This window comes from Oryctolagus cuniculus, chromosome 7, assembly GCF_051225735.1.
Source record: "Oryctolagus cuniculus isolate XC-2025 breed Fujian yellow rabbit chromosome 7, ASM5122573v1, whole genome shotgun sequence".
Classification (NCBI taxonomy): Eukaryota; Metazoa; Chordata; class Mammalia; order Lagomorpha; family Leporidae; genus Oryctolagus; species Oryctolagus cuniculus.
The window spans coordinates 45,424,281-45,451,015 of record NC_142873.1 but is presented as its reverse complement, the minus strand read 5'-3'; the positions used below and the strand labels follow the sequence as shown (position 1 = coordinate 45,451,015).

At 54.2% G+C, this 26,735-nt stretch overlaps 2 protein-coding genes across 2 annotated transcripts; one reads left to right on the top strand and one right to left on the bottom strand.

Moving 5' to 3' along the window:
• Positions 1–6,230: 6,230 nt before the first annotated feature.
• Positions 6,231–8,389, top strand: S100A9 (S100 calcium binding protein A9). Its single transcript, NM_001256473.1, is given in 3 exon segments — positions 6,231–6,256; positions 6,588–6,750; positions 8,034–8,389. Coding segments are annotated over 2 exon segments (399 nt in total). The 5' UTR covers positions 6,231–6,256; positions 6,588–6,600; the 3' UTR covers positions 8,283–8,389.
• A 13,237-nt stretch (positions 8,390–21,626) lies between these two features.
• Positions 21,627–23,476, bottom strand: S100A12 (S100 calcium binding protein A12). The gene is made up of 3 exons (XM_002715516.6): positions 23,437–23,476; positions 22,702–22,862; positions 21,627–21,865 (listed from the first exon to the last, which is right to left on the bottom strand). The coding sequence occupies exons 2-3, from the start codon at positions 22,837–22,839 to the stop codon at positions 21,725–21,727; spliced, it is 279 nt and encodes a 92-aa protein (XP_002715562.3). The 5' UTR covers positions 22,840–22,862; positions 23,437–23,476; the 3' UTR covers positions 21,627–21,724.
• Positions 23,477–26,735: the final 3,259 nt, after the last annotated feature.

Sequence of the window (26,735 nt, the reverse complement as noted above, 5' to 3'; positions counted from 1 at the left end):
TAGCGCTTTCAAGCAAATATTATAATCTTATGTCTCCCACTATAATTTGGTGGGTTCCCAAAACTTACAGGTTTTAATGATGAGATCATGGTGCTATTAACAAATGTGACAAATGTCTGATAAATGTGTGTGTGATGTATAATGTGCATATATATTCATGTGTATATATATATGATAATGAAAAATGTCAGCATTTAGAAGATGTGCATAACTCAGTGAACCAATATTTTCTAATGACCAATAAATGAAGTTACAAAATCATACTTGGATAAAAGATCCATTCAAATTTCAAGACTGACCAATTGATTCTATCATAACAGAATACAAAGAATGCACTGACAATGGTTTCAGACCTTAACTAACCTTTCAGAAATTACCACTCATTGAGCTCTGACAGCATATCAAAGAAAAATATCCACACTTACTTTTAAAGGCTATTACTATATTCCTTCCCTTTCCAACTACTTTTCTGTGGGAGGCTGGATCTTCTTCCTATCTTAACCAAAATAACACACGGGCAACGCACTGAATGCAAACTTTCAAGAGTCCAGTTGTCTTCGTTGAAGTCACACAATAAACAACTAAATATAAATAAATATTGATATATAGTGTGATATGCTTTTCACTAGTTTTTTAATACACATAGATAATTATTTTTAATTTTTTAAAATACAGGGAATGAGTGTAAACTCCCACGTTGGAGTTTACCATAGTGAAGTGTCTGGATTTGATTACTGGATGCGGAGGCTCCAGCTTCCTATTAATGCAGACCCTGGGGGGCAGTGGTGATGGCTCAAGGGACTGAGTCTCTGCCACCCACCTAGGAGACCTGAGCTGAGTTCCCGGCTCCTGGCTTCAGCTGTAGGCATTTCAGGATTGAACCAGTGGATGAGCTCACTTGCTCATCTCGCTCACTCTCTCTTTCTGTGTGTGTGTGCATGTGTGCGTCTCCCTGTCTCTGCCTCTCAAACAAATAAAACTTTAAATGTGCTAATATGGAGGCCAGCATTGTGGCATAATGGATTAAGCCGCCGCCTGTGAAGCCAGCATCCCATATGGTCACTGGTTCAAGTCCCAGCTGCTCCACTTCCAATCCGGCTCCCTGTTAATGCACCTGGGAAAGCAATGGGAGTTGGCCCTGCACCTGCATGGGAGTAGGTGGATGAAGCTCCTGGCTCCTGGATTCAGCCTGTCCCAGTCCTGGCTGTTTTTGAATTTGGAGAGTGAGCCTGGGGATGAAGTGTCTCTCCCTCCCTCCTTCCCTCCCCCCCCCCATACTGCCTTTCAAATAAATTCAATAAATCTTTTGAATGTGCTAATATTAATTTATTAATGCTATTTTAAGTGAGTTAACAAATATTTTAAATTTTTTAATTTCAAATATTGTAAATATGGATAGATACAACCTGTAAAAGCCCTCTGGAGTAGTCCATAATTTCTTTCTTTTTTTGTTTTTTCTTTTTTTTTCTTTTTTTTCTTTTTTTCTTTTTTTTTTTTTTTTTTTTTTTTTTTTTTGACAGGCAGAGTGGACAGTGAGAGAGAGAGAGACAGAAAGAAAGGTCTTCCTTTGCCGTTGGTTCACCCTCCAATGGCCGCGCTGATCCGATGGCAGGAGCCAGGTACTTCTCCTGGTCTCCCATGGGGTGCAGGGCCCAAGCACTTGGGCCATCCTCCACTGCACTCCCTGGCCACAGCAGAGAGCTGGCCTGGAAGAGGGGCAACCGGGACAGAATCCTGTGCCCCGACCGGGACTAGAACCCGTTGTGCCGGCGCCGCAAGGCAGAGGATTAGCCTAGTGAGCCGCGGCGCCGGCGTCCATAATTTCTACAAGTATAATAGGGTCCTGACAACAAAAAGGTTGAAATTCTGGGACCGCAGGGACGCCACAGGCTGTCCTAATGCAGGTGGGCCACCAGGTGGCAGCACGCGCCTTTGACAATCCTGAGCCGCCTCTCACCCACAGGGGTCTCCCATCACTCCTCCCTACTTCCTTTTCTCTGCGTTCTCCGGAGTTGCACAACTTCCTAATTACAGGAAATAACAGTCTTGCAAACATAAGATATATCAGAAACAAGTCAGTCTTTTTATTTTGCCAGCGTTTATCAGATGCCTCTCATACACGGAGCTCGTTGTCCAGGGATGAGCAAAGTGTTTAGTAGTCTAGCGAAGGAGACAGACTCAAGGGCCGTCAATTACAAGGCCAGCCCGGCGGTGTTTGTGGAAACCCTTTATTTTCTACAAAGCCCTGTGTACTTCAAAGGGAATCCTGCGCGGCCTGGGGAGTCAACAGCAGGATACCCAGAGGGATCCGGAACCTTCAGGCGGGCATAATGAGAACAAAACCCAGATTCAACAAGAGATGGCAGCGGAGGAATAACTGGAAAGACAGAAGCCCGGGGCCAGGACAGGGCGGACCAGCACTCCTGGTTTGGAAGGCAGCGCTTCCCAGCAGCTGCTGAGGCAGAGTCCAGGGGAGGTGCTCCGGCCAGAGAGTTGCAGGCTGAGGATGTCAGAAGCCCGGTGCTGGGGGCCTCACTGTGGATGCTGGAGCAGCAAGCATGGTGCAGGGAACGGGGCTGCCGTGAGCAGGGTGGCTCAGAGACCCCCAGATGGCCAGCTGGCAGCAGCCACGAAGACGCAAGGGGTGGTCGAGCTTGGTGTGTGCTGAGTCCAAAGGCAGCTGCTCCGAGCCGTCCTCACGCACCAGAGGTCCAGAATGAGCAGTGGGGGTGGCGCACACCAGGGGCTGACACCAGGAGGCTCAGCTCCAGAAAGCTCCGTGGAGGAGCACCTGGGAGTCCCAGCGAGGAGGAAGGGCGGGGGTGAAGGAAGAGGAGGCAGACTGTCCCCCCCACCCACCCAGGCATCATGAAGAGGGGACCTGGCCCACTGAGAGTCCACCGAGACCAGAGTCAGGGCTAGAAATGGGGTAAAGGCCAACTGACCCAACCCCCTGGTTTAACGATAGGACAGAGGAGGCACCCTGAGACTAGGTCCCATCTCGGGCCCTCGGTCCACCATGCGCTTCCACCCGGGGTCCTGTGCACCTGCTGTGACACTCCTGTGTGGTTCGCATAGGAGGGCTATTGAGAGGAGGGGAGACCCACATTTCCCTGTGGCTGCAGGAGCCCCCGCCTCTTGTCCACTTCCTCCCTGCTAACCCAGCAGTGGACGGCACACCCATTTCTCCCAGTGACAACCCCTAGAGTCACCGTCCACAGCCTGGCGGCTGGCCTGATCCGTGCCCTAGCAGGAGGCTCTGAGTTTCCCCTGAGAAAATCAGTGTCCTGAAGAGAAGACTCCCCTGCCACCACCCCCCACCAGCCTCGGGCCAGCCTCTGGCTTCAGCTGGCTGTGAGGAGGCAGTCGGGGCTTGGGCACCTACTGACTAAACCAAGGGCCACCTGCTTGGGCCAGCACCTGGACAGCTCCTCTGTGGCCTTCTGGGATGAGGGCCTGTTGTCAGCGTGGCGGCCCGAGGTGCGGGCTCCTGTGCCAAGCCTGGCTCACCTGCCACCAGCTGCAGAGCCTTCTTCCCCTCCCCCCTATTCTACTCCCGTCCTAAACGGGTTGCAGCCAGGGCTCAGCAGAAGCGCAGAGGGCAGCCTGTGCGTGACACCCATCATTTCCTCATAGATGCCCATGCGTCTGCACTGACTCATTCAACAGCCTGGCACCGCCGAGCCCAGCCCTTGCTTGGTGCCAGGACTCCAGGGGTGAGTTGGGCAGTGCCCCTGCCTGGAGGAGCTGCGGTGGAAGGGAGGAGACAGCCCCGAGAGAGGCCAGGACTTCCCAGCAGAACAGCGGCTGCCCGCTGTCTGCATGCAGCCGGCTTTGCTTGCCACGCCCCCTGCTTCATTGTTACTGTCCTCATTTATTCTCTAAAGTCAGTTGACAAATTTTTACAAATTGGATTGTCCACTTAAAAATTCAGATCGCCTGGACCTTCGAGGGATCTGCAACAGCCTTACGCTGAGGTCGGGAGACTTCTGCCGATCACTTCAAGTCAGGAGCAAACCCACGCGCCACAGTCTCCACCACTCCCAGGTGTCTCCAGCCCCAGGAACCCCACGTCGGTTGGCCTCTGGTGGCTGTTGATATCCTCACGCTCAGCCAGCTTCATTCTGTGCCTTGTCCCTGCAAGCAGGTGTGGGAGATCCTTGTTCCGGGCTGAAAGTCTCTGCAGGAGAACACAGGAAGGCGCCCAGGGTGCCTGCTGCATTGCCTAAAACTAGATGCATTGACGGCCTGCGGAGCGCGGGCTGATGGCCGGCTGTTGTCCACACTTCCTCTGTGAGCCCAAGGAATGGGGGCAGACTTGGGTAGGGAAGGGACCTGAAGTTTCCATTCAGGAAATCCTGGGCTCTGTTGGCTCCGTTCATTCATTCGTAGATGACTGGCTCTTTCATTCAAGCAGTCATTCGTTCTCCAAGCATTTATGAGATGCTGTGTGCCTAGCATCACAGCAGCCCCTGAACCCGCCTACCACGGATTTAAAGTGGGATCAGGAGGACAGGATTTAGCATTACGCCTCTCCCACGTGTTGGGTCTCAGTCACCGAATTCCCCCAATATCCAGCATTGGCGTCTGGCACACAGTAGGTGCTCAACCAATGCTGCTGCATGAATAAATGGAAAGGTAACTAACAAGGATGCCTCTGGTGTACTGAGTTCTTCCCAACTCCACAGGCATTGCTAGAATCATCCCAGGGGGATCACACCCTGCTTGGCTGGTAGGGAGAGTGAGGCACAGAGAAGCCGGGTAAATCGCCTAAAGTCCCACAGCCGCCTCTAAAGCACAACTCCGCGGGTCGTCTCAGCGGCGCATGGCAGGGTGCGCGTAGGGCAAGGCTGAGCACACACAGGGGCTGTGTCGGGCTTGCAGATGGCAGAGCTGTCAGGAGGGGCTTGGCATCAAAGGAAGGCTTCGTGAACACGGGACAGAAGGGCTGGAGGAGGCGGAAGCGGAAGGGCCCGAGCAAGAGAGCCTGGGAAGGTGCCTCTAACAGGCCCTCCAAGCGCGCTTCCTGGACACGCCATCGTCCAGCAAATGCGAGACTGTCCCATGTGCCACACCCTGGCTACACTCATGGGAGGTCACAAGCGCAAGTCAGAAGCTCTGGAGCAACTACAGCCAGTTCTTAGACAAAGGCAAGAAATGCAAATCACTTGGCTCCAGGAAAGCAGGCATGGGGAGTCCCAAGCGTCAGGGAGGGGCCAGGTTTCCAAATGGGAAGAACATGGCAGGCTTCCTGGAGGAGGTGGCCTTGCACTGAGCCTGCAGGGGGGCAGGGGGAAAGGATTCCACCCTGTGGGTGGGAGAGGGACACTGCTGGGGCAGCCAGGTGGGAAGTGGGCCCTGTGTGCCCACAGCAGACAGGAAGCGGAGCAGGCTGGCAGGGCTGTCCCCGGGGCCTGGTGTGCTGGCCTCTGTCCCCTCAGCCTTCTCCCCGGGGCCATGAGGAGGCAGCAGAGGCCCATGGCTGAGGACAGACAGGCGCTGCCCACCGGGAGGCTGCGTGACAGCTGTGTCGTCTTGGGCATGCCGCCTGTGCTGGTTGCAGGGGATGCTAGAAGCATCTCCCCCTCCGGCTGCAAGAGGGAGCGAAGCCAGTCACTCCTGAGTGGGCCGTGACGCCTGGGTCCAGCTCCTGCTGCATCACCCTGCTCAGGCCTCTCTCTCTGGACCTCAGTTGCTTCCGCTAGAACGCAAGGGGGTGGACACCCCTGGGGACACTGCTAACTTCTCTCCCGCCCTGGGAGTCTAAAAAGCCCACCCAGCCTCTCCCCTGCAATGGGGCTCATCACAGGCCTTCCAGTGCAGGGCAAGGGCCAGTCCACCCTCATTCAGTGGATGGAAGGGGCGGGCTGCCCATGAGGGTCCCCAGCCCAGCAGCAGCCTCTGACTGTCCCGGGGAGGACATGGCGCCCACACCCTCAGTGGGGACAGGAGTGGCAGGGCAGAGGGGAGTGGCCTGCTGGCTTGCTCTCGGGGGCAGGGAGGTGGCACAGGGCAGGGGGAAGGGGAAGTGAACTAACCAGCCGGCTCCCCCCTCACCTGCGCCAGGCCAGGGCTAGGAATTTCACAAAAAGCCTGGGGAGCGCTGTGAACATTTCCTGTCCCGCCCGGTTCCCTTCCTGGCAGAGTTTCCACACGGTTCCCCTCTGAAGCAATCTTCCCGCGAGCAGGCCAGGAGCCGTCTATAAAGGCTGGGCCCACCCCGGGCCGTCAGACATCTGTGGGCTCCTCTGCTTTGGTAAGCGAGCTGCCCGCGTCCCCAGCGGGACCCGGCCTGCCGACTCCTTTCTCCTGCCCCCACCCTGCTTTCTTCCAAGTCCTCCTCCTGGGAGCCCTCCCTCCTTGGTTGACCCTGCCTGCCCACTTAAATCCTCCATGGTTTCTTAGACTGTGTTCTGCTGGCACCTCCTGCCCTCCAGTGCTTTGCTTTTTGGCTTTCTCCAGATAGTCCAGAAATTTCTCACCTGTGTGCTTTCTCCTCCTCATCGTGGGCTTCTCCCTGCTTCTTTCCCGGGACACCGGACAGCCTTCTCCTCTGAGCACCCCAACCCCGGCTTCTCCCCCACCAGGCAGGGTACAGGAATGTCCTGCGGGATGTCGCAGCTGGAACGCAGCATCGATACCATCATCAACGTCTTCCACCAGTACTCCGTGCGGGTGGGGCCGCGGGACAGCCTGAGCCAGAAGGAATTCAAGCAGCTGGTACAGAAAGAGCTGCACAACTTCCTCAAGGTAGGCTGGCGTCCACGGCCGCAGCGGCGAAGCCACCCCAAGGGGTCGCGGGGCCCGTCGCCAAGGGGGAGACGGCACCCACAGAGCCAGGAGACGGGGGGCAGGGGCGTCAGCGGTGCGCCTGCCCTGCCCCCAGCTCAGGGGGACGGTGCTGCCCAGGCAGGGGCAAGGGAACGCCCAGCAAAGGGGTCAACAAGCAGCACGGAGACATCCAGTGCCAACGACATGGAGCACTGTGGGTGATCGGGGCTGGCTGGGTGGAGGTGACAGGATGGACAAGAAGGGGCCACTTGAGTGCCCCCTGGAGCTCAGACCTGAATGCTGGGGAGCCCTGAGGTGGGTGCTTGGCAGGAAGCTGTGGAGCCCCCAAGGCGCAGCTGGGCATGCGTGGTAGGACTTCTAATCCTAAGAGCAGGTGCAAGGCCTCCATTGCTAGCTTTTTCCCTTGATCTGAAAGTGCCGGGGCATCCCTACGAGAAGGGGGTTTGCCCCTATGGCCTCTGTGTTTGGTTTGAGCTTGGAGAAGCAGCATTCTTGATCAAACAAGGTGCGACACATGGGTCCCAGTTTCGGGTCCGTGTGCAGCCAGACAACCTGGGGAGGTCACCAGCACTCTCCACGATCCCGCCCACACCTAGGGAAGGAGGAGAATGGCAGCAGGAGCTGGGCCCCTGAGGGCAGGCTGCTGGGGAGTGTCCGGGGGTGGGGTGTGGGAGAGGACCGGGCCCAGGTGCACAGCCTGCAGGCCTGCATTGCACCGGGAGCTGGCCCAGGCTCTCTTCTCCGATGCCTCAGATCTCACCGCCTCACGTGATGTCTCCCTTTGGGGTCAACAGGGCGTGCGCACTGAGTCCACCTCTGCCCCACGCGCCTCCCACCCTGTGGGATCCCGGGAGCTCTGCGGGAAGCAGGGAGTGAAGGGGACAGGAGGAGACTGGGCCCTGAGTCAGGCCTGGATCGGCCGTGTGTGGAACCCCTTAGCTTTGCCACGTTTCCTCCAGAAAGATACTGCTTCTACCAGACGACATGCTCAAAAGGACCAGCAAGGGTCTGGTTCTGACTCCGGGCCAGCACCAGGGACTCAGTTTCCCCTTCAGTGAAACAGAGAGAACTGTGGCTCCCCAGCGGGGTCTGGGAATAAGCGTCTGGTCCACCGTGGGCACCTTGTCCCTGGTCGTTTGTGATTTTTACACCAAGCCCTGGGCATTTGCTGTGCTCGGCAGTCCCCAACGCTGGCCACACCCAGCCCTAACAGCTTTCTCTCCCCCCCCCCCAACCCACAGAAGGAGGCGAGGGATGAGAAAGCCATAAATGATATCATGGAGGACCTGGACACGAACCAGGACAAGCAGCTGAGCTTTGAAGAGTTCGTCATCCTGATGGCAAGGCTGGTCCACGCCTCCCACGAGGAGATGCACAAGAATGCCCCCCATGACCATGAGGGCCACAGCCACGGCCCAGGCCTTGGCGGGGGTGGTCCTGGCCATGGACATGGGCATAGTCACGGCCATGGCCATGGCCACAGCCACTAATCAGGAGGCCAGGTCGCCCTGTGCCTGCCCCACCAGGGCCACAGGGAATGCTGTGCGCCTCTGCCTTGGCTGTGGGGTTGCAGGTGGGGAAAATAAAGCCTCCCTCCACACCAGTGCTCCGTGTGCTTCTTCCACCCCCGCGCCAGCCTGTTCTGGGTTCAGCCCCTTCATGCAGTCACAGCAAAATGAGAGGCAGCCACAGTGGGTCTGGGGCTCACCTCTGACATCAGGCCAACGGCTGCTCTGGTCCCATCCTGCCCCAGCTCAGGACCCACCCCGTCCAGCCTGCCAAAGAGGCCCTTGTCACACAGAAAGCAAAAGTGGCATATCCGTTCCCCCTCAGCATGCCAGCCACCTCCCACCCGGCCCACCCCTTCCACTGGCCTCTGTCCACACAGCCCTCTCTCTCCTAGCAACGCTGCACAGTGGAGCTTCTACAAAAGCTCTCTGGGCACAGACTGGGCTGTGTTTACCCACACGCTCATAGCTGCCCCCTCCTGCCACACCTAGCATCCTAACCTTGGCTGCTCACACAGGTGGAGGTGGGAGTTCAGCCTTGGGCCAGCCCCAGCCCCAGCCGAGGGCACGGTGGAAAGCTGATGGCACCCGCCCACCCAGCAGAAGACCTGGGCACGGACATTGCTGTTTGGCCGAGAGGCTCCAGGACTCCTATGAGGAGTTGTCCTCGGGGTCCAGTGGACCTTTGGGGCCTGAAGGCTCTGACTGATGCCTGGAGGGCCAGCTGACCTCCTTGAGCCAATGGAGACACCTCCAGTCCCTGGTGGAAACCCAGGGCTCAGGCCGGCAGGGGCGTGTGCTCCTCTCTGCAACACCAGCAGCCCTCTGCTTCCAGCTTCCCTGGGCTGCTGCCTCTCACGCAGCCTGCAGACCTGAGTGCCCACTCCCCTGTCACTGGGACCATCTCTCCACCCTCAGAACGAGGTCCTTTCCAGGTCACACCCAGCGGGAGTGGGTTCCAGAACCACAGCCTCCCATCTCTCAGCAGAGGGAAGACCAGAATGAGGATGTAGGGCAACCGATGAGGACGAGCAGTCACGTCCTCCCTTTTATACGGGAGAGAGGAAAGCGAGGCATGGGGAGGAGAGCTTTGTAACCCAAGGTCACAGAGGACAGAGTTGGTCACAGCAGCACAGTGAGAAAAGGCACCTGAATCCCATCTGCTCCACTGGCTGGGTCTCCCTGTTCCTTCCCCTGGGCTGAGCGAGAGGGAGTAGAGCCCTTGGGGCCCGCTTTGAGCTCTTCCCCTGCACGGCCTGGCTGAGGAGGTCCCCAACCCTCTTGTTCTAAGGTCCCAGGGGCATCCTCTATGGTTGAAGGGCTCCGGTGCTGTTCCAAGCCATGAGCCTGGGTGCAGAGTTTCAAAGCTTTTCCTCAGGCTGCCTCTGCCTCCCTGGGGACCCCACAGCTACAGACCCTCATGTTCCAACAGCCCTTCCGCTCCATGACTGCATCCGGGGAGGAGCCCCCACCCGTATCCCCAGCTGAGTGCAGTTCGGTGCAAAGAGAGAGCAGCGGACTGGGGCTGGAAGGCCTGGGTTCTGCTACAAACTTTGCAGGACTAGAGCTTTCTGTAGGGAAGGTGGGGGCTCCCTGCCTCCCCTCCGCCCACCCTGCATATCACCACGTGCCACAGATGCCGTCGGGACTCTGCCTCTGAGAGGGCGATGTCCACTGTCTTGCCCTCTGCCTCACGTTGGATGCCTAGAGCAGGTTGATATGTAGCAGGCTCTCATCACATACGACTGTATGCGCGTTCTGAAGTTTCTCGTGGGCTCCACGTGCCCTTGTCAGGGGAAGATGCTGGGAAAGGAGGAGAGGTGGGAGAAAACACACACAAGGAAGGCTTAGGAGGAGAGGTGGGAGAAAACACACACAAGGAAGGCTTCTGGACCAGCACTACAGAACCGCAACCCTGAAGGCAGAGGCCCTCCCTCCACTTTGCTCAATCAGACCAGTTCTGCTGTTATTCTCACACACACACAGCACGTTTCAAATGGAAGACAGAGATTTGTTTTTCAAAACTACCAATGTAATCCCACCATTGCCACACCCACCCTTGAGTAGTTCTCCCAACACCCATGCCAAGTGGTTGAAGCAGACCTGCCTGCCTGAATTCCTCCAGGAGAGAAGAGCTTCTTCCTTTGGCATTGACCCCTAGGGAGCTCTTCACGACCCTGAGCCAAAGCCTGCCTCCCTGTGCCTGCCAGGCGTGGCCCCAGTCTCCCTCCCACCCCTTGGAGGACACAGAACAAATGGGATGCCTCATCCTTCCACGCACATGTCCACCGTCCACTTTTCCAGGATTCTCTCCCTGAATTACAGACAGGCTTCCTCCAGCCTCGCTCCTTGCCTTCCAATGTCCTTGGTAAACCCCTTGGGGACCACCAAGGCTCAGAGCCAGTGTCACTGATTCCATGCAGAATTCCCAGCCACCTGCCCTCCTCCAGGCCCACGGACTCGCTGGGCCTTCTCCTCTTGCACTTCACACACTGAATGCTGGCTCCTCGTCTGACCGTCTGTCTCCGAGCAGGATTTAGGGCTGGTTTTTTCCCACATCCCCAGATCCCAGCATGGAACAAGCTGTCAGTGAGCATTAGGGATGAACAAATGAAGGTAGGGTGGTCCTCGAGCCTTAGGGAGCTTAAGACAGAGGTTGGAGCAGAAGGGGGGCCCTTCAGGGAGGTATGGTGAGTAGGAGGTGGAGTGGCTTTGAGCATTTAGGACTGTGCCAGCTGCCTGGCGACCTGGAGTCTGGCAGAAGGCAGAGCCACTGAACAGAGAAGACAGGCCTTACTAGGTGCCAAGAACTCTTCCTTTAGCCTCGTCTCTCTGCTAAGTCAGCCAGGGTGGAGGAGACTTTTCTAACCCCTGGGGAAGGTCTGGCAGAATGCCGCTTCCCCAGAGCTCTGTGGGATTTTCTCTGAATATGGCTCATCAGAGAGAGTCACAGTGACTTAACCCTTCTCATTCCAAAAAACACTGCCTCTGGTGAGGAGAGGGGAGCTGGCTTCTTTCCTGAGAGAGAGTAACAATATCAATGTCAAGGTGAAGTTTCCCACTCCAAGTAAGAAGTGCTGGAGTGAGTCTTTTTTTTTTTTTAAGATTTATTTTATTTATTATTTGAAAGACAGAGTTACAGAGAGCAGTAGAGACAGAGAGAGAGGTCTTCCATCTGTTCACTCCCCAGATGGCTGCAAAGGCCAGAGCTGTGCCAATCCAAAGCCAGGAGCTTCTTCCGGTTCTCCCACATGGGTGCAGGGACCCAAGGACTTGGGCCATCTTCTACTTCTTTCCCAGGCCATAGCAGAGAGCTGTATTGGAAGAGAAGCAGCCAGGACTCGAACCGGTGCCCATATGGGATACCGGCACTGCAGGTGGCAGCTTTAACCCACTGCACCACAGTGCCGGCCCCTGGAGTGAGTCTTCTCAGGAAGCATAAATCTGGGGAGAGGATTCCACCAGCGTCCTAGTAACTAAAGAACTAGAGACAGCCTGGTGGAGATAACTGCCCCTGCCCAAAGGGCTGCAAAAGGGAGTTCCCCTCCAGCCTGGGATCAGCATTGGGCCCTGAGCTTCCAGACACCTTTCTGAGACGGGTGAGGAAGGAGCGAAGCTGGCCTGAGCTGCACCCTTGACTGCTCTGAACGTGCTCCAGGTGAGTCTGGGAGAGAAGTGAATTCACTTACCCACTCCCTCATCTGTTCGGTCATGCTCTCAAGCAGTCACAATCCTCAGACTTGCTGTATGCTTGGCATTACCATGTGGGGCTCCAAGGGGCTGCCCTGATGAAACGGCTGCATCCTGTTGTCAAGGAGCTCTCAGGCCCACAAGGGAGACAAGACAGATCCACAAACCAATCAAAGGTGGAAGAGCAAAGGACAGGGAGGCGGGACGCTTGGTGGGACTTTGAGGTGGGAACAGCGCCTCCAGCTGGGCGTTTTCCTGGAAGTCTGAGGGTCTGAGTGGGGTCAAGGCTGGGAAGCATCTGTGAATAAGCATGAAGGCCACCACCTGTGCAAAGACCTGGTCATGGGTGGACATGAGAGTGAGAAGAGTGAGCAGAGAAGAGGGGAGAGGTACAGAGGGGAGTGGGCAGACACTAGGCCGGGTGATTGCACGGCTTCCAGTGGGGCAGAGGGAAGAGCAGGTGCGGCTTCAGGAGGGACAGACGCAATTGTGTCTGGGTTTTATACAAGGCCGTCTGTGTTTAGGGAACGGACCTGGGTGGACCTGGGACCACAGGCACACAGTTACTGGGGGCTGCTACAAAGGCCCTGGAGACTGCAAGAAAGGTCAGCAGTAACAAACTTGACTCAGAACCTGAAACCAGGGGCCAATGCTGTGGAGCAGCAGGTTAAGCCACCTCCTGTAGCACCCTCATCCCATAGGGCACCGGTTCAAATCCTGACTGCTCTACTTCTGATACAGCTCCCTGCTTATGCGCCTGGAAGAAGCAGAAGAAGATGGCCCAAGTCCTTGGGCCCCTGCACCCGTGTGGGAGACCCAAAAAAAGCTCCTGGCTCCTGGCTTTAGCCCGGCCCAGCACTGGCCAATTTTACCACTTGAGGAATGAGCCAGAGAATGAAAGAACTTTTCCTCTGTCTCTCCTTTTCTCTTTCAAATAAATAAATGCTTTAAAAAAAAAAAACTTTTAAAAAAAGAACCTGAAACCAGCCCCCAGGCTCCATCTCAACCAGTGGAGGTACAGTGCACACACCCTGTAGGGTAAATAGGATGCTGTAATCTGTGGTGTTTGCCAAGACTGTGCGGGAAGGAAAGACCTCAGCTTTTACAGCCTGTGAGGCAATTTTACACAATGCGGATGCAGGCCCTACCCAGAAGCATATCCAGAGCCCAGCCTCTGAGCCTTCCCCCTCCCGGCAGTTGCTTAAATTTGTATTTTAGAAAGCTGTGTGTCACGAATTTTGACATTCCGATTACCAAAGTCACAGAAGGGCTGAAACACCTGGTTGCCCAAGCCCTGTTGTCTCTTGGGCTCCCACCTCAAACAAATCCTGTACCCCTAGAACTCTGGCCAGACTGCGGACCCACACCCCCCAAGACACAAGCATCAGGGAGAGCCTCCGTCTGGCCCCAATTTTCCCTTTTCCCTTTTCTCTAAGAGCCCTGCCGTTTCTGCCTGCAGAGGCAGCCTTGTCGCATGCAGACTGCCCAGTGAGAGGGGGGGATTGTCACCAAGACCTAAAGGGTGGTGGCAGAGCAGGCGGAGCAGGGATCCCTGCCTGCAGCCCAGGGGCCACCTGCCACATGTTGAGTCTGTGCCCTGCCCCCTCTTCTCCCCTTTCGCCCTCTCTCTTCCTTGTCTGCATCCTCCCTGGCTGCTTTCTTCCCCGCTGTGCTCCGTGGTGAGGTTAGTCCTGGGTCACTGAGGGGCTTTCAGGGAGGGGGCTGCCTGTGAGAATCCACAAGGGGTCGTGTCCAACCAGGGACAACCCCTTCAAACACCCCGTGTCCCACAGCCAAGTGAAGGCCCCGGGGTACGGAGCCCCAACAAAGCAGCAGGGGAGCATGATGCGGGCCTAAAAATATTGCCAAGGTCTGGGGAGTGGCCTTGGCCCCACGTGAGGCCTCCGGGACTCTGCGAAGGGGCTCGTGTGCTGCCAGCACTCCCCAGCACGGCCACGAGCATCTCCCCCACAGCCCACATCGGCTGTTCCTTCCCTCGGTTGGAAAACAAACTCTCTGCAAAGAAGCCAGTGCTTGCCAGTCATCCATTCATTCTGCAAATACTGAGTGAGCGGCAAGCGGACACAGGACCTGGCTCCAGGGGCGGGGTCCACAAGCCACGTGAAGCCCCTGCTCCCTTGGAGCTTGCGTCTAGAGGAGACTCAGACAAGGAGCAAAGCAAGGAAGAGAGCGCCTAGATCATGTCCGCCGGTGAGAGTCTGCACAGGCCTCAGAGGAGGAGGACACGGTCTCGAGCCGCGCGGTGAGGCAGCAAGGCCTCCTTAACGGGGAGTGAGGGACATGAGGCCAGAATGACAGGACGCTGTCTCTGCAGAGGCTTTCCTTCCAAGGCATGGGAGAGCTTGGAGGAGGGCTTTAATCGGGCAGGTGGCTGATATGATTTGAGTTTGGAGGACGCCGTCCTGGCTGCAGCAAGGAGGGATTGGGTGGGTCTGGAACAGAGGCATGGGGACCCAGGAGGAGGCTACTGCAAGACCAGCACTGTGGCATAGTGGGTAAAGCTGCCTTCTGTGGCACCGGTACCCAATGTGGGCGCCGGTTCTAGTTCCGGCTGCTCCACTTCTGATCCAGCTCTCTGCTAATGGCCTGGGAAAGCAGTCAAAGATGGTCCAAGTCCTTGGGCGCCTGCACCCATGTGGGAGACCTAGAAGAAGCTCCTGACTCCTGGCTTCAGATCAGCCCAGCTCCAGCTGTTGCAGCTATCTGGGGGATGAACCAACAGATGGGAAGACCTCTCTTTCCATCTCTCCTTCTCTCTGTCTGTAACTCTACCTCTCAAATAAATAAATAAATCTTTTTAAAAAGAGACAGAGAGAGAGAGAATTCATTGAGACTGACGTTTGTGTCAAATACAGGTTAGGTCTCCCACCCCTGCATCCAACAAACAGGTTTACCAGAGAGAAACATAGCTGTCCTGGGAGCATGGGTGAGGCTTTGCGTCTCTGCTTGGCCCAAGGTGGAGGCAAGGGCAGAGAGGAGGTGGCAGGAGGTTCCCTGGGGCTCACGCCCTAGCATGCCTGAGCTGTGTTTGGATAGACCGAGAGCTGTCATTCTGCACACCCAGCTCCGTGTCAGATACCGAAACAGACCCCAAAAGCCCTGGGAGACGAGTCCTGGCCAACCAGATTGTCAGAGCGTCACTTTGCTTTCTTTCGCTTGGAGGCTTCTTGGGTGTTTAAGTCAAAATGACGGATCTGGCAGTTCTCACATCAGGGGCTTGGGCAGCCGGTCTGGAGACTCCAGACCCCGCTCCTGGCCCCCAGGTCAGAGGCACAGGTGGTGTGCCGTGACTTGTGGTGTGCGCCCCTCAAGTGTCCCCCTGAAGGGCAAGGTATTACACATGTAGACCCCAAAACAGTGGCATTGGCAGCCCTGGGCATACAATAGTGCCTCTACTAGATGGTTTCAGCAAGCTCACCGTCCCAGGAGGGACTTGAAAACAGAACAGGCAAGTCAGCCCTGAGCTGCAAGAAACCCATAGTCTACGCTTGGCAGACCAAGATATGCGCAGGAGAGCCCCCTAGGCTGTGGCTTGGGCATTGGGCCTAGGTAGCTACAGAAGGGTCCAGAGAGCCCCGTGCCTACAGCAGGCTGGACAAGAACACTGGCTGTGACCAAAGCAGGGGAAGGGCCCTACAGACAAGACCTTGCTGGGATAGCAGGAGCAAGAGCCAAGAGAGAAGCTGGACAACCACAGGGATCACTCTAGAGAATGTTCTAGAGTGACTGCAGAACAGGGCTCCGGAGCTAGGCAGAGGCTCACTTCTGAGGCCTGAGGTTCTGACAGCACGTGTGACACCTGCTGCAGTCAGGGGAGCTAGCCTCCGGGTTTTCACAAACGCACTGGAGACCACTGGTCCTAACGGTGCACGGTGCACGTTACAGCTGGGCAGACGGGAAGGCGCCCCCTAGGCTCACAGAGCCAAGAGGAAGGTACACTACGCTGGGAGTCCAACCAAGCTCCTGGGAGCCCAGTCAGCGGGCTGTCTTCCTTGTCTGCAGATGCCTCAAGCTAATAGATTTTGATCAAGTTTAGAAGCTCTCAAAATTTTTGCAACTGTGTTTCAAGTTCAGCCTGTGGTTCAGTGGGCTTTTTGGGCTATTCTGACCACTGGTGTGTGTTTTCACAACAGTAAATAGGCTGACTTTCGTTCTTGCTGGATGTTGTTTCCAACAGATCCTGATGCTGCTACATATATAAGGGTACTTAAAAAAGTTCAAAGCGAAATGGAGTTAAAAGATAAGTCTATTTTTGTGCAAAAAAATGTTGAAATCCATGCATAGGTTTTTTTATTATAAAATTCAAAGAAAATATATATTATGAAAAAACTGTGCCTGAATTTCAAATTTTTACACCAAAATAAACTTGTGTTTTTGAAAATTTTGTTTCTGATTTGAGAGTCAGAGAGAAAGAGAGCAGGACAAAAAGAGAAAGGTCCCATCTGCTGGCTCACTCCTCAGACACCTGTGCCGGCCCCCAGCTGGAACTCAGTGCAGGTCTCCCGCATGGGTGGCAGGGACCGGGTCTCCTGAGCCTTCACCCACCGCCTCCTGGCGTGTGCATTAGCAGGAAGCTGGAGCCAGGAATAGAGCCAGGCACTGAACCCAGACACTCCAGTATGGAACTTGGGAGCCCTAGCCAGCCTCTTAACTGCTAGGCCAAATGGCCATGCCTACACTTATCTTTTATTTCCATTTTTCCACAAACTCTTTCAAGTATCCTTGTACCAGAAGTGGTCTCAGATATATGTGAGGGCATCAAGGAAGAGACCAGCTAGCAGAACCACAGCTTGGTGTAGTTTCAAGACCCTTGGAGAAAGATTTGGCACAACTACTTTTGGTCACTCATCTCAAACTGTCAATGTCAACCAGCCACCTCTAAAATCAACCTGTGTGCCTTCATTTTAAGGCCACCATTACCTGTTGTGGCAGTGGCAGAGAACAGGTCAGTTACAACAACCACCTCTTCTGTAAATTCTCTTCCTGTTATTGCCAAAACCCACTGAGTGCTTCCTCTGCCTCGGGGGCTGAGCCCAGCGCTTTCCACAGGTGATGAGATTGTCTAATCTTCCACCAACTCTGGGAGAGGGCTGCTTTGTTATTCACACACGTTGATGGGAAAACTGAGGTTTCGAGATTTTAAGGGACCAGCGCTGTGGCACAACAGGTTAAAGCTCTTGCTTGCAGTGCTGGCATCCCATATGGGCACTGGTTGGAGTCCCAGCTGCTCCACTTCCAATCCAGCTCTCTGCTATGGCCTGGGAAAGCAGTAGAAGATGGCCCAGGTCCTTAGGCCCCTGCACCCATGTGGGAGACCTGGAGGAAGCTCTTGGCTCCTGGCTTTGGATTGGTGCAGCTCTGCCCATTGCAGCCATTTGGGGAGTGAACCAGCAAATGGAAGACCTCTCTCTCTCTCTCTCTCTCTCTCTCTCCCCCTCTCTCTCTGTCTCTGCCTCTCCCTCTCTGTAACTCTGCCTTTCAAATAAGTAAATAAATCTTCCTAAAAAAAATGACTTTAAGTAACTTGTACAAGGTTCCACAATTAGTAACTGGCAAATTAAAACTGAAACCAGAAACATCAATCCTCAGACCCCTGAGTGTTCACCTAGTTTCACCTAGTTCAAAACCCTCCAAAACAAGATTTAAAAAATACATTATTTATTTATTTATTTGGAAATCAGAGTTACACAGATAGACAGAGAAAGAAGGAGAGACAGAGAGAAAGAGAGAGGTCCTCCATCTGTTGGTTCACACCCAGTTGGCCACAACGGCCAGAGATGTGCCAATTCAAAGCCAGCAGCCAGGAGATTCTTCCGAGTCTCCCACGTGGGTGCAGGGGCCCAAGCACTTGGGCCATCCTCCACCACTTTCCCAGGCAATAGCAGAGAGCTGGATCAGAAGAAGAGCAGCCGGGCCTCGAACCGGCGCCCAATGGGATGCCGGCACTGCAGGCGGCAGCTTTTACCTGCTATGCCACAACACCCGCCCCATCAAAACAAACTTTTAAGTTCCTTTGCATTCTTCAAAACTGAGGGAAACACATGCCCAGAGACACAAAGGAATTTGCACAAGGTCACTCAGTGAGTGAGCGCTTCCTCTTTCTCATCCACACTCGGTGACAGGTGCCATCTAGGTTTAGGCCACCCCAAGACCCCTTTGCTCCAGCCAAACCCACTTGGCCCCCATCTTCGGCCTCACACTATCCACATTCATCTCCTGCCTCGGCTTTGCTCACCCAGACCCACGGCTCACAGGTACAGCATCTCCCCCAGGGGAGGCACCCAAAAACCGCCTCCCATGTGCTCAGGCCTGGGCGGTCAGGACACCAGCTCCATCCTGAATCCCAGCTCCCTCCACGTCCTCTCCACACTAAATAAGCCGAGAGCCAAACCCACCACACCCAGGAGAAAGCTCCTCTCTCACCTTCCTTTGTAGCTGTCAGACATGAGTGCTAGCAACTCACCTAATCCTTCTCTTTTTTAAAAGAAGCATGTAGTGGGGCCAGCGCTGTGGCATAGCAGGTAAAGCTGCCGCCTGCAGTGCCAGCATCCCATAGGGACGCAGGTTTGAATCCCGGCTGCTCCTCTGATCCAGCTCTCTGCTATGGTCTGAGAAAGCAGTAGAAGATGGCCAAACTCCTTGGGCCCCTGCACCCACATGGGAAACCCGAAGGAAGCTCCTGGTTCCTGGCTTCGGATGGGCTCAGCTCTGGTCGTTGTGGCCAACTGGGGAGTGAACCAGCAGATGGAAGACTTCTCTCTTGCTCACTCGCTCTCTCTCTCTCTACCTCTCCTTCTCTCTCTAACTCTGATTTTCAAATAAAATAAATAAATCTTTACCAAAAAGCTACATGTAGTTATTTGTTTATTTACCTATTTCTTTGGAAGCCAACGTGATAGAAAAATACAGAAAGAGAGAGAGAGAGAGAGATTTTCCATCCACTGGTTGATTCCTCAGATGGCCCCAGAAGCTGGAGCCTTGCCAGGCTGAAGCCAGGAGACACACACTGCCCCTGGGGCCTCCCTGTGGGTGGCAGGAACTCAAGGACTTGAGCCATCACCAGCTGCTTCCCAGCTGTGTTAGCAGCTGGAGCAAATGCAGAGTAGCTGCCACTCAAAGCAGCTCTCTGACGGGGACGCAGGCATGGCAGGTGGCAGCGCCAGCCACTGCCCCACAAAGCCCGTCCCAAGCTACCTAACCTCTCTTAAATTCTTTCTCAAATTCGGGCCTTGCACTCTGTTGTTAGTGCCAAGGAAGGGCCGGGGGACCCCCACTGGAGGGTTTGCTGGAGCCAGAGGCCGCATTTCTCAGAGGGAACAGGGACCCCAGCACCTACCCCACCCCCGGGGAGAGAGTCCTGCCCTCTGAGCTCACACTCCTCTGTCTTCCCCGGGGAAGAAACCAGCAGCCTTGCTGACTTCCACACTCCCACCATTCACTGAAATACTCTCTGAGGTCATTTGTGCTCCATAACGAAACACCACAGACGGGGCAGTTTATAAATGGTACGAATGTACTTCTGCCCTTTCTGGAGGCCAGAAGTGAAGGACAAGGTGGCAGCTGGTCGGTGCCCAGGGAGGACCCGCTCTCGGCTTCCAAGGTGGCTGTGTCCTCCAGACAGAACGCACACTGCCCCCTTGCAGGACAGAGGGACAGGGGGCAGCCCTGGCCCACAGCCCTTTCCGAAGGTAAAAATCCTTCCATGAGGCTGGGTGCAGCTCTCCTGGCCCAATCACCTCCTGACGGCCTCACCTCTCCGTGTGTTGCCCCGGGGCTAAAGTTTCCACGTGGACGTTGGAGGGGACACGAACACGTAAGCCCCAGAAACACCTACCCCGTGCACAATGATAAGGACCTGCTCCCACCAGCCTGGTCATGTGGTGATGGGTGCTCAGGCAGCAACCATGATGCAGTCCAGAGTGGGGAAGAGGAACTCCAATGCGAGTGCCCCTGGGGGAACACAGGTTCTGGTCAGCTCGGCCCTCCTTACCCGCCCCTGCTCAGACAGAGCGGTGGCACTCTCTCCCCAGTCCCTTCTCCCTTGTTCTCCACAGGCCCTCCCACCCACCCCCATGCACTGAGAGATCCAAACAAAGTGCTCTTTACTGTCCCGTGCCAAAAGTCTGCATCACTTTCTCACTCTCAACCTTCTGCCTCAAAACCGTGACTGAGCGTCTGCTCCCTCGGGAGCCCACCTGCCCTCAGCCAACCCACGAAGTGGGGCCACCCTCTGATCCTCTCTCAGCACCTGTGCTTCCTTCTGCTAAAACACACAAGGCACAGCACGGGGGTCTGCTCACCAGAGCTGAGCATCTCAAGGCAAGGGCTTGGTCTTTGACCACTGTGTCACCAGCACCCTGCCCAAGGTCCCAGGGGAACAGATGTAAAGTAGTCCCTGATCTTTCACGTCCCACCCTCAGACTGTCTTCAGAAATTGACCGCCCCTTACCACCACGGTCACCTCCGCCCAGGCCAGCCCTGCCTCTGCTCTCAACTGACTTAGGGCAAGAGCATCTGGTAGGTTGGCCAAGAGCTGCCTGCACAGAACTAGTGAGCCCTTGAAATGTGGCCGTACTGTGAGACACATGTGCATGAGAGGCACTGGCAATGTCAAATGCACCTTGGATTGCAAAGATTTATAACAAAATAATGCAAAATATCTCAACAATAATTTCATACCATTGAAGTGATAACTCTTTGTGTCTATTGGATTAATAAAGCACATTATTAAAATTAATTTCCCCGTTCACTCTTTTTAACATGGGAACTGGTAAATCTGAAATGGGTTATGTGGTCCGTGTTATATTATGATGGACGGCACCACTCTGGGTTGTGCATTTAGCTGGTCTCCCCACTTCCGCTCCTGCCTCCCTGCAATCGGCTCTCCACAAAGGCGGCCAGGGCGGATCTTTGGAAGCATCAGTGCAATCGCTTTGCTCCTCCTCGGCTCAGAATCCCCCAGGGGCTCTCAGCAAGCACGGGTTGAAGCCGAGTCCTCCCTCAGTCTGTAAGCCCCCGCTGGCAGCTCTGGGTCTCCCATCTCAGTTCCTGGCCTCCAGGCACACTGGCTTTTGTGCACAAGCCTGTGCCCACCCCAGGTCCTTGGTCTCTCTCAGCCAGGGCCTCTTGGTCTCCAGATAGCTGCACCACAGTCTTTCATTTCTTTCCCAGTCCTCTGCTTGAGTGCTCATCCTCTCTGATGCAAGACCCACACCGAGTTCTCTGTTTGCATGATCATCCCTTAAGAAGCAATACCCTCTCCTTCCCCTCCCACAACAGCCCGACGTCCCGACCGGAGTTTCTTCCTGTCACTTATCAGAACCTACCAGTGCATCATGCAGTAAAGTGTTGGGGGTTGTGCACTATTTTCTACCCCTCCCCAGTAGACGGTAACCTCTAGGAGGATGTGGACTGGTGTCCTGGGTCTCTGTCTGGCTGTCACAGCGGTCCAGCGAACATTTCTGAATGAATGAATGAACGAGTAGCTGACGTCCTTAAGTGTTTGGTGAACACACGGAGCAGGTTTCTGAAGGCTCTAAAGGAAGTTGTTGGGACGGCAGGGGTGACGTGGGGACCACAGACATGGAAAAGAAAAAACTGCCCAGACACCATGAGAAAGCTTTCATGAGTACTTTTATTCACCTACTCCCTCGGGCAAGGCTGGGCTTTGATGGGAAGTAAAGGCCCCTTGGGGACATCACTCAGAGCGCTTGCTACTCTTTGTGGATGTTCTCATGAGCAGTCACCAGCACAGAGGCCAGCAGGGACAGGAACTCCTTGAAGTCAACCTGATGGTCTCCATCTTCATCCAGATCTCTGAATATTCTGTCAACAGTAGCTTGATCTTTGGTGTTCTAGGGGAAAGACCCAGCAGAGACCATGAGCTCAGAGTGCCAACAAAGACTCTTCCAACCCCTGCCCCACCTTTCTCTGACCTCCCACCTCTCAGAGCTCAGCCCAGAGAGGCCCGGAGCACTAGTGCAGCCAACACCCAGTCGGAGAACCCAATGCAACCAAACAGAGGAGGTAAAAATCACGGATCATCCTGGAATCCCACAGGATCTGACTGGAAGTCACCCTGGGACTTCCCTCATCCAGCCTCTCCCCTTCCCTGCTTCTCTCTATGGAGGAGAACTTGATGTGATAAAGTGAGTTACATGAGGGGCCGGCACTGTGGCGCAGCAGGTTAAAGCCCTGGCCTGAAGCACCAGCATCCCACATGGGCGCTGGTTGAAGATTCGGCTGCTCCTCTTCCTATCCAGCTCTCTGCTATGGCCTGGGAAAGCAGTGGAAGATGGCCCAAGGACTTGGGCCCCACTTGGGCCCCCTGCACCTGCATGGGAGACTGGGAAGAAGCACCTGGCTCCTGGCTTCGGATTGGTGCAGCTCCGGCCATTGCGGCCATCTGGAAAGTGAACCATTGGATGGAAGACCTCTCTCTGTCTCTACCTCTCTCTGGAACTCTGTCTTTCAAATAAATAAAATAAATATTTAAAAAAATTTTTTTTAAAAGTGAGTTACTGGAAGAAGAAGGCAGAAGCCCTGTCCCAGAGATGGGAAGAGCATCCCTGAGGGCTCAGACTGGACCTGATGCCACCACAGTGCTTGCCTGCCTCTTGTTTCAGGGCTGCCGCACCCCTCTGTGCGGAGCGGGGGCCTGACTGCCGTGGGGAGGGCGCCACCCACCCACCTTGATGGTGTTCACGAGTTCCGTGGTGATCAGCTTCTTCAGCTCGCACTTGGACAGGGTGTCATAATGCCCCGTGCGCACTGAGTACTGGTGGAAGATGTTGATGATCCCCTCCAGGTGGTCTTCCAGCTTGGTCATTGTCCCAGCCTCACGGGAACTTTCTGGAGACAAGGGAGGGCTAGCAGCTCTTCTCCCCCAGCCCCTCAACACCCGTTCTCCCTCTCTTTCCCCACCTAGGGTTTACAGAAAGCAGAATGTCCTCCAAATCGGCTCCAGGTCTCTGGGCTCTGTGTTTGATCCATAAATTGTCATTTATGGCGAGGATGGGGAAACGTAGAACATGCAATCCTCTCTAGAGCCGGGAACCATCCCCCTGAGCTGCTCCTGGTGCCCTACTCTACCTCTTCCACCAGGGAGGATAGGTTGGAGGGTATCACATGCTCAGGCTCACCTGAGAAGATGTGCTGTTCGTCAGACTAGTCACCTTCCCCAGCTGATGGTGATGCGGCCACAGCATCCTCACAGATGCACACCACGCCACCCCCACCAAGCCATCCCTACATCCCAGGGCTGGGACTACCTAGCCCAGCTAACTGATCTGCTGGGGTCCAGAATGCAGAGTTCAGGCACTCAGAGGGTTGTGGCCCCAACACCCCATGTGCACAAAGTAGCCACCTGCACCCACCCACCATCCTGTGGACCACATGAGGACCCAGCCAAGGAAAGGGCACTCACCGCTCAGTGGGCAGAAGTGCGGAGCTATGAGCAGAAGCCTGCTCTGTGAAAGGCCAGGCAAGTTTTTATAAGACCATCCAAGCATTACCCCTGCCCCGGGGTGAAGCAATCTCTCTGATTCATCTTGAAGCAATTTGCTGGACGATGCTCTGTTGCCCAAGAAAAGCTATAACCTGTGGTTGGACTGCAACAGGAACAGCTCAGATTGCAGCCACCTAGGAGCTTACCCCGCTCAGCCTCAGACGAAGCCTCCATCCACCCATCCCACACACCCACCCTTGGGCTGCCTAGTTCTCAGCCCTGCCCTGGGACCCAGGCTTCAGGTTTAGCTTCCTGCTTCCTGGAGGGAAAATGACTGAAAGAACAAGTTTCACAGCCTGAGGGTTCCTGCCTGGAAAGGGAGATGGGGTGAGGCGTTTGCTGAATGACTGCTATATAATATATAGGAAACAGAACATTAGTTAAAAGATGAGGAAATCTGAATAAAATATGGGCTTTAGTTAATAAAAATACATCAGCAGCAGTTCATTAATTCCAACAACTGCACCATACTAATATCACGGTACTTCCAAAAGTTCATGGAAAATGGAATTCAAACATAAGTTTATCTTGGTGCAAAGAAACATGAACACTGTGCATAATTTTTTCACTCTTTTTATTTTTTTAAGATTTATTTATTTATTTGAATGTCAGTGTAACAGAGAGAGAAGGAGTGATAGAGAGAGAGGTCTTCCATCCATTGGTTCACTCCCTATATGGCCACAAAGGCCAGAGCTGGGCCAGGCTGAAATCAGGGGCTGGGAGCTTCTTCCAGGTCTCCCATGTGGGTACAGGGCCCAAATACTTGGGGCACCTTCTGCTACCTTTCCAGGCACATTAACAGAGAATTAATTGGAAGTAGAGCAGCTGGGACAAGAACCAGAGCCCATACAGGATGAAGGCGTCACAGGCTATGATCTTACCCACTCTACAACACCAGCCCCCAATAGATTTCAAGTGATTTATATTTTCATGAAATTTTTTTAAAGGTTTATTTACTTATTTGAAAGGCAGAGTACAGAGAGGCAGAGAGAGAGTCTTCCATCTACTGGTTCACTCCCCAGATGGCCACCACGGCTGGAGCTGTGCTGATCCAAAGCCAGGAGCCAGGAGCTTCCTCCAGGTCTCCCACATGGGCGCAGGGGCCCAAGGACTTGAGCCTTCTTGCACTGCTTTCCCAGGCCTCAGCAGAGAGCTGGATTGGAAGAGGAGCATCGGGGCTGGCAGTAGGTTAATCCTCCGCCTGCAGTGATGGCATCCCAGGTGGGTGCCAGTTCTAGTTCCAGCTGTCTCTTCCAATCCAGCTCTCTGCTGTGGCCTGGGAAGGCAGTGGAGGATGGCTCAAGTCCTTGGGCCCCTGCACCCGCATTGGAGACTGGGAAGAAGCACCTGATTCCTGGCTTCGGATCGGTGTAGCTCAGCCATTGCGGACATTTGGGGAGTGAACCATCGGATGGAAGACCTTCTCTCTCTCTCCCTCTCACTGTCTGTAACTCTACCTCTCAATTAAATAAATAAAATATTTTTTAAAAAAGAAGAAGAAGAAGAACAGCCAGAGAACCAGCGTCCAAATGGGATGCCGGCAGTGCAGGCAGCAGCTTTACCCTCTACACCACAGCACCGGGCCCCTCATGAACTTTTTGAAAATCTCTTGTATGCATGCATTTCAAAACTTTTTTGCACTAAAATATACTTACTTTTTAATTGCACTTTCCACAAACCTCATGCAATAACCTTCAAAAAAAACGTTAATAATTGGGGCCAGCAGTGTGGCTCAGTAGATTAAGCAGCTGCCTGGGATGCTGGCATCCCATGTGGGATGAAGCTCCTGGCTCCTGGCTTCCTCCTGGCCCACGCCTGGCAGTTCACTCATCTGGAAAGTGGACCAGCAGATGGAAAATCAATCTCTCTCTCTCTCCCTCTCTCCTCTCTCTCTCTCCTCTCTCAGTCTCTGTCTTCCTCTCGCTGTAATGCTACCTTTCAAAGAAATAAATAAATCTGGGAATAAATTGAAATATTAACACGAGAAAACTGTGTGCGGCACCCAGGAACTGTACTATCCTTCACCTTTTCTGTAGCTCTAGAGTTGTTCTGAAGAATGAAGTTTTTGATTCTTTGACAGCAAAGAGAAATTGGGCGCTCACAACCCGCCAGACACTGCCTTGCGCTGACCCTCGCTGAATCCTCAGAGCTGCCCTCAGAAGAAAGTGAGTTTAGAGAGGCGTGGTAACTTCCTACTGCCAGACTTCAATCCATCTGCCTTCAAAAGCTGTGCCAGAAGGAAACAATCAAAAGCACAAAGAGAAGTCTGACACAACAAGGAAAAAACTTGCAAGCCGCTTATCCGACCAAGCATCAATATCCAGAATACATTGGCGGCTCAAAAAGGCTCAACAGCAAAGAAACAATCAATCCAGGTAAGACATGGACAAAGGGCATGACTACACAGTTCTTAGAAGAAGAAATACGGATCGTCAGCAAGTAAAACCGCTCCGCATCACTAGTCATCTGGGAAATGCAAATCAAAACCACAACCACGCCTGTCAGGATGGCTCCTGTCCAAGACAGAAGAACCACAGATGCTGCATGGTGTGGAGTAAGGGGGACTCTTGCACACTGTTGCTGGGAGTGGAAGTCAGTGCAGCCACTGTGGAAAACAGGATGGAGATTTCTTTAAAAGCTAGAGATAAGCATGCCCTATAATCCAGCAATCAAACGACTGGGTGTATACTCGAAAGTCAAAGTCATGAACTCATTGTATCAAAGAGACACCTGCTCCCCCGTGCTTATAGCAACACTGTTCACAATAGCCCAAAATATAGAATCAACCAAAATGTCCACCGTCAGATGAGAGGATAAAGACAATGTTGGGGCCAGTGTCGGGGCATAGCAGATAAAGCCACCACCTGCCATGCCAGCATCTCCCATGGGCACCAGTTGGAGTCCCAGATGCTCCAATTCCTATCCAGCTCCCTGCTAATGCACCTGGGAAAGTAGGGAGACCCAGAAGAAGCTCCTGGCTCCTGGCTTTGGCCTGGCTCAGTCCCTGTCATTGTAGCCATCTGGGGAGTGAACCAGCAGATGAAAGAACTCAGAAACGAATGAACGAACGAGAGAGAGAGAGGAAGGAAGGAAGGAAGGAAGGAAGGAAGGAAGGAAGGAAGGAAGGAAGGAAGGAAGGAAGGAAGGAAGGAATTTTAAAGATGTGGTAAATACAATAGAATATTATTCAGCTATAAAAAAGAATAAATTCTATAATT

Excerpts from the sequence above, each read along its gene's own strand:
- S100A12 (XM_002715516.6), bottom strand. The coding sequence starts at position 22,839 with ATGACCAAGCTGGAAGACCACCTGGAGGGGATCATCAACATCTTCCAC. Across the intron at positions 21,866-22,701 it reads AACTCGTGAACACCATCAAG|AACACCAAAGATCAAGCTAC; the intron begins GTGGGTGGGTGG and ends TCTTTCCCCTAG.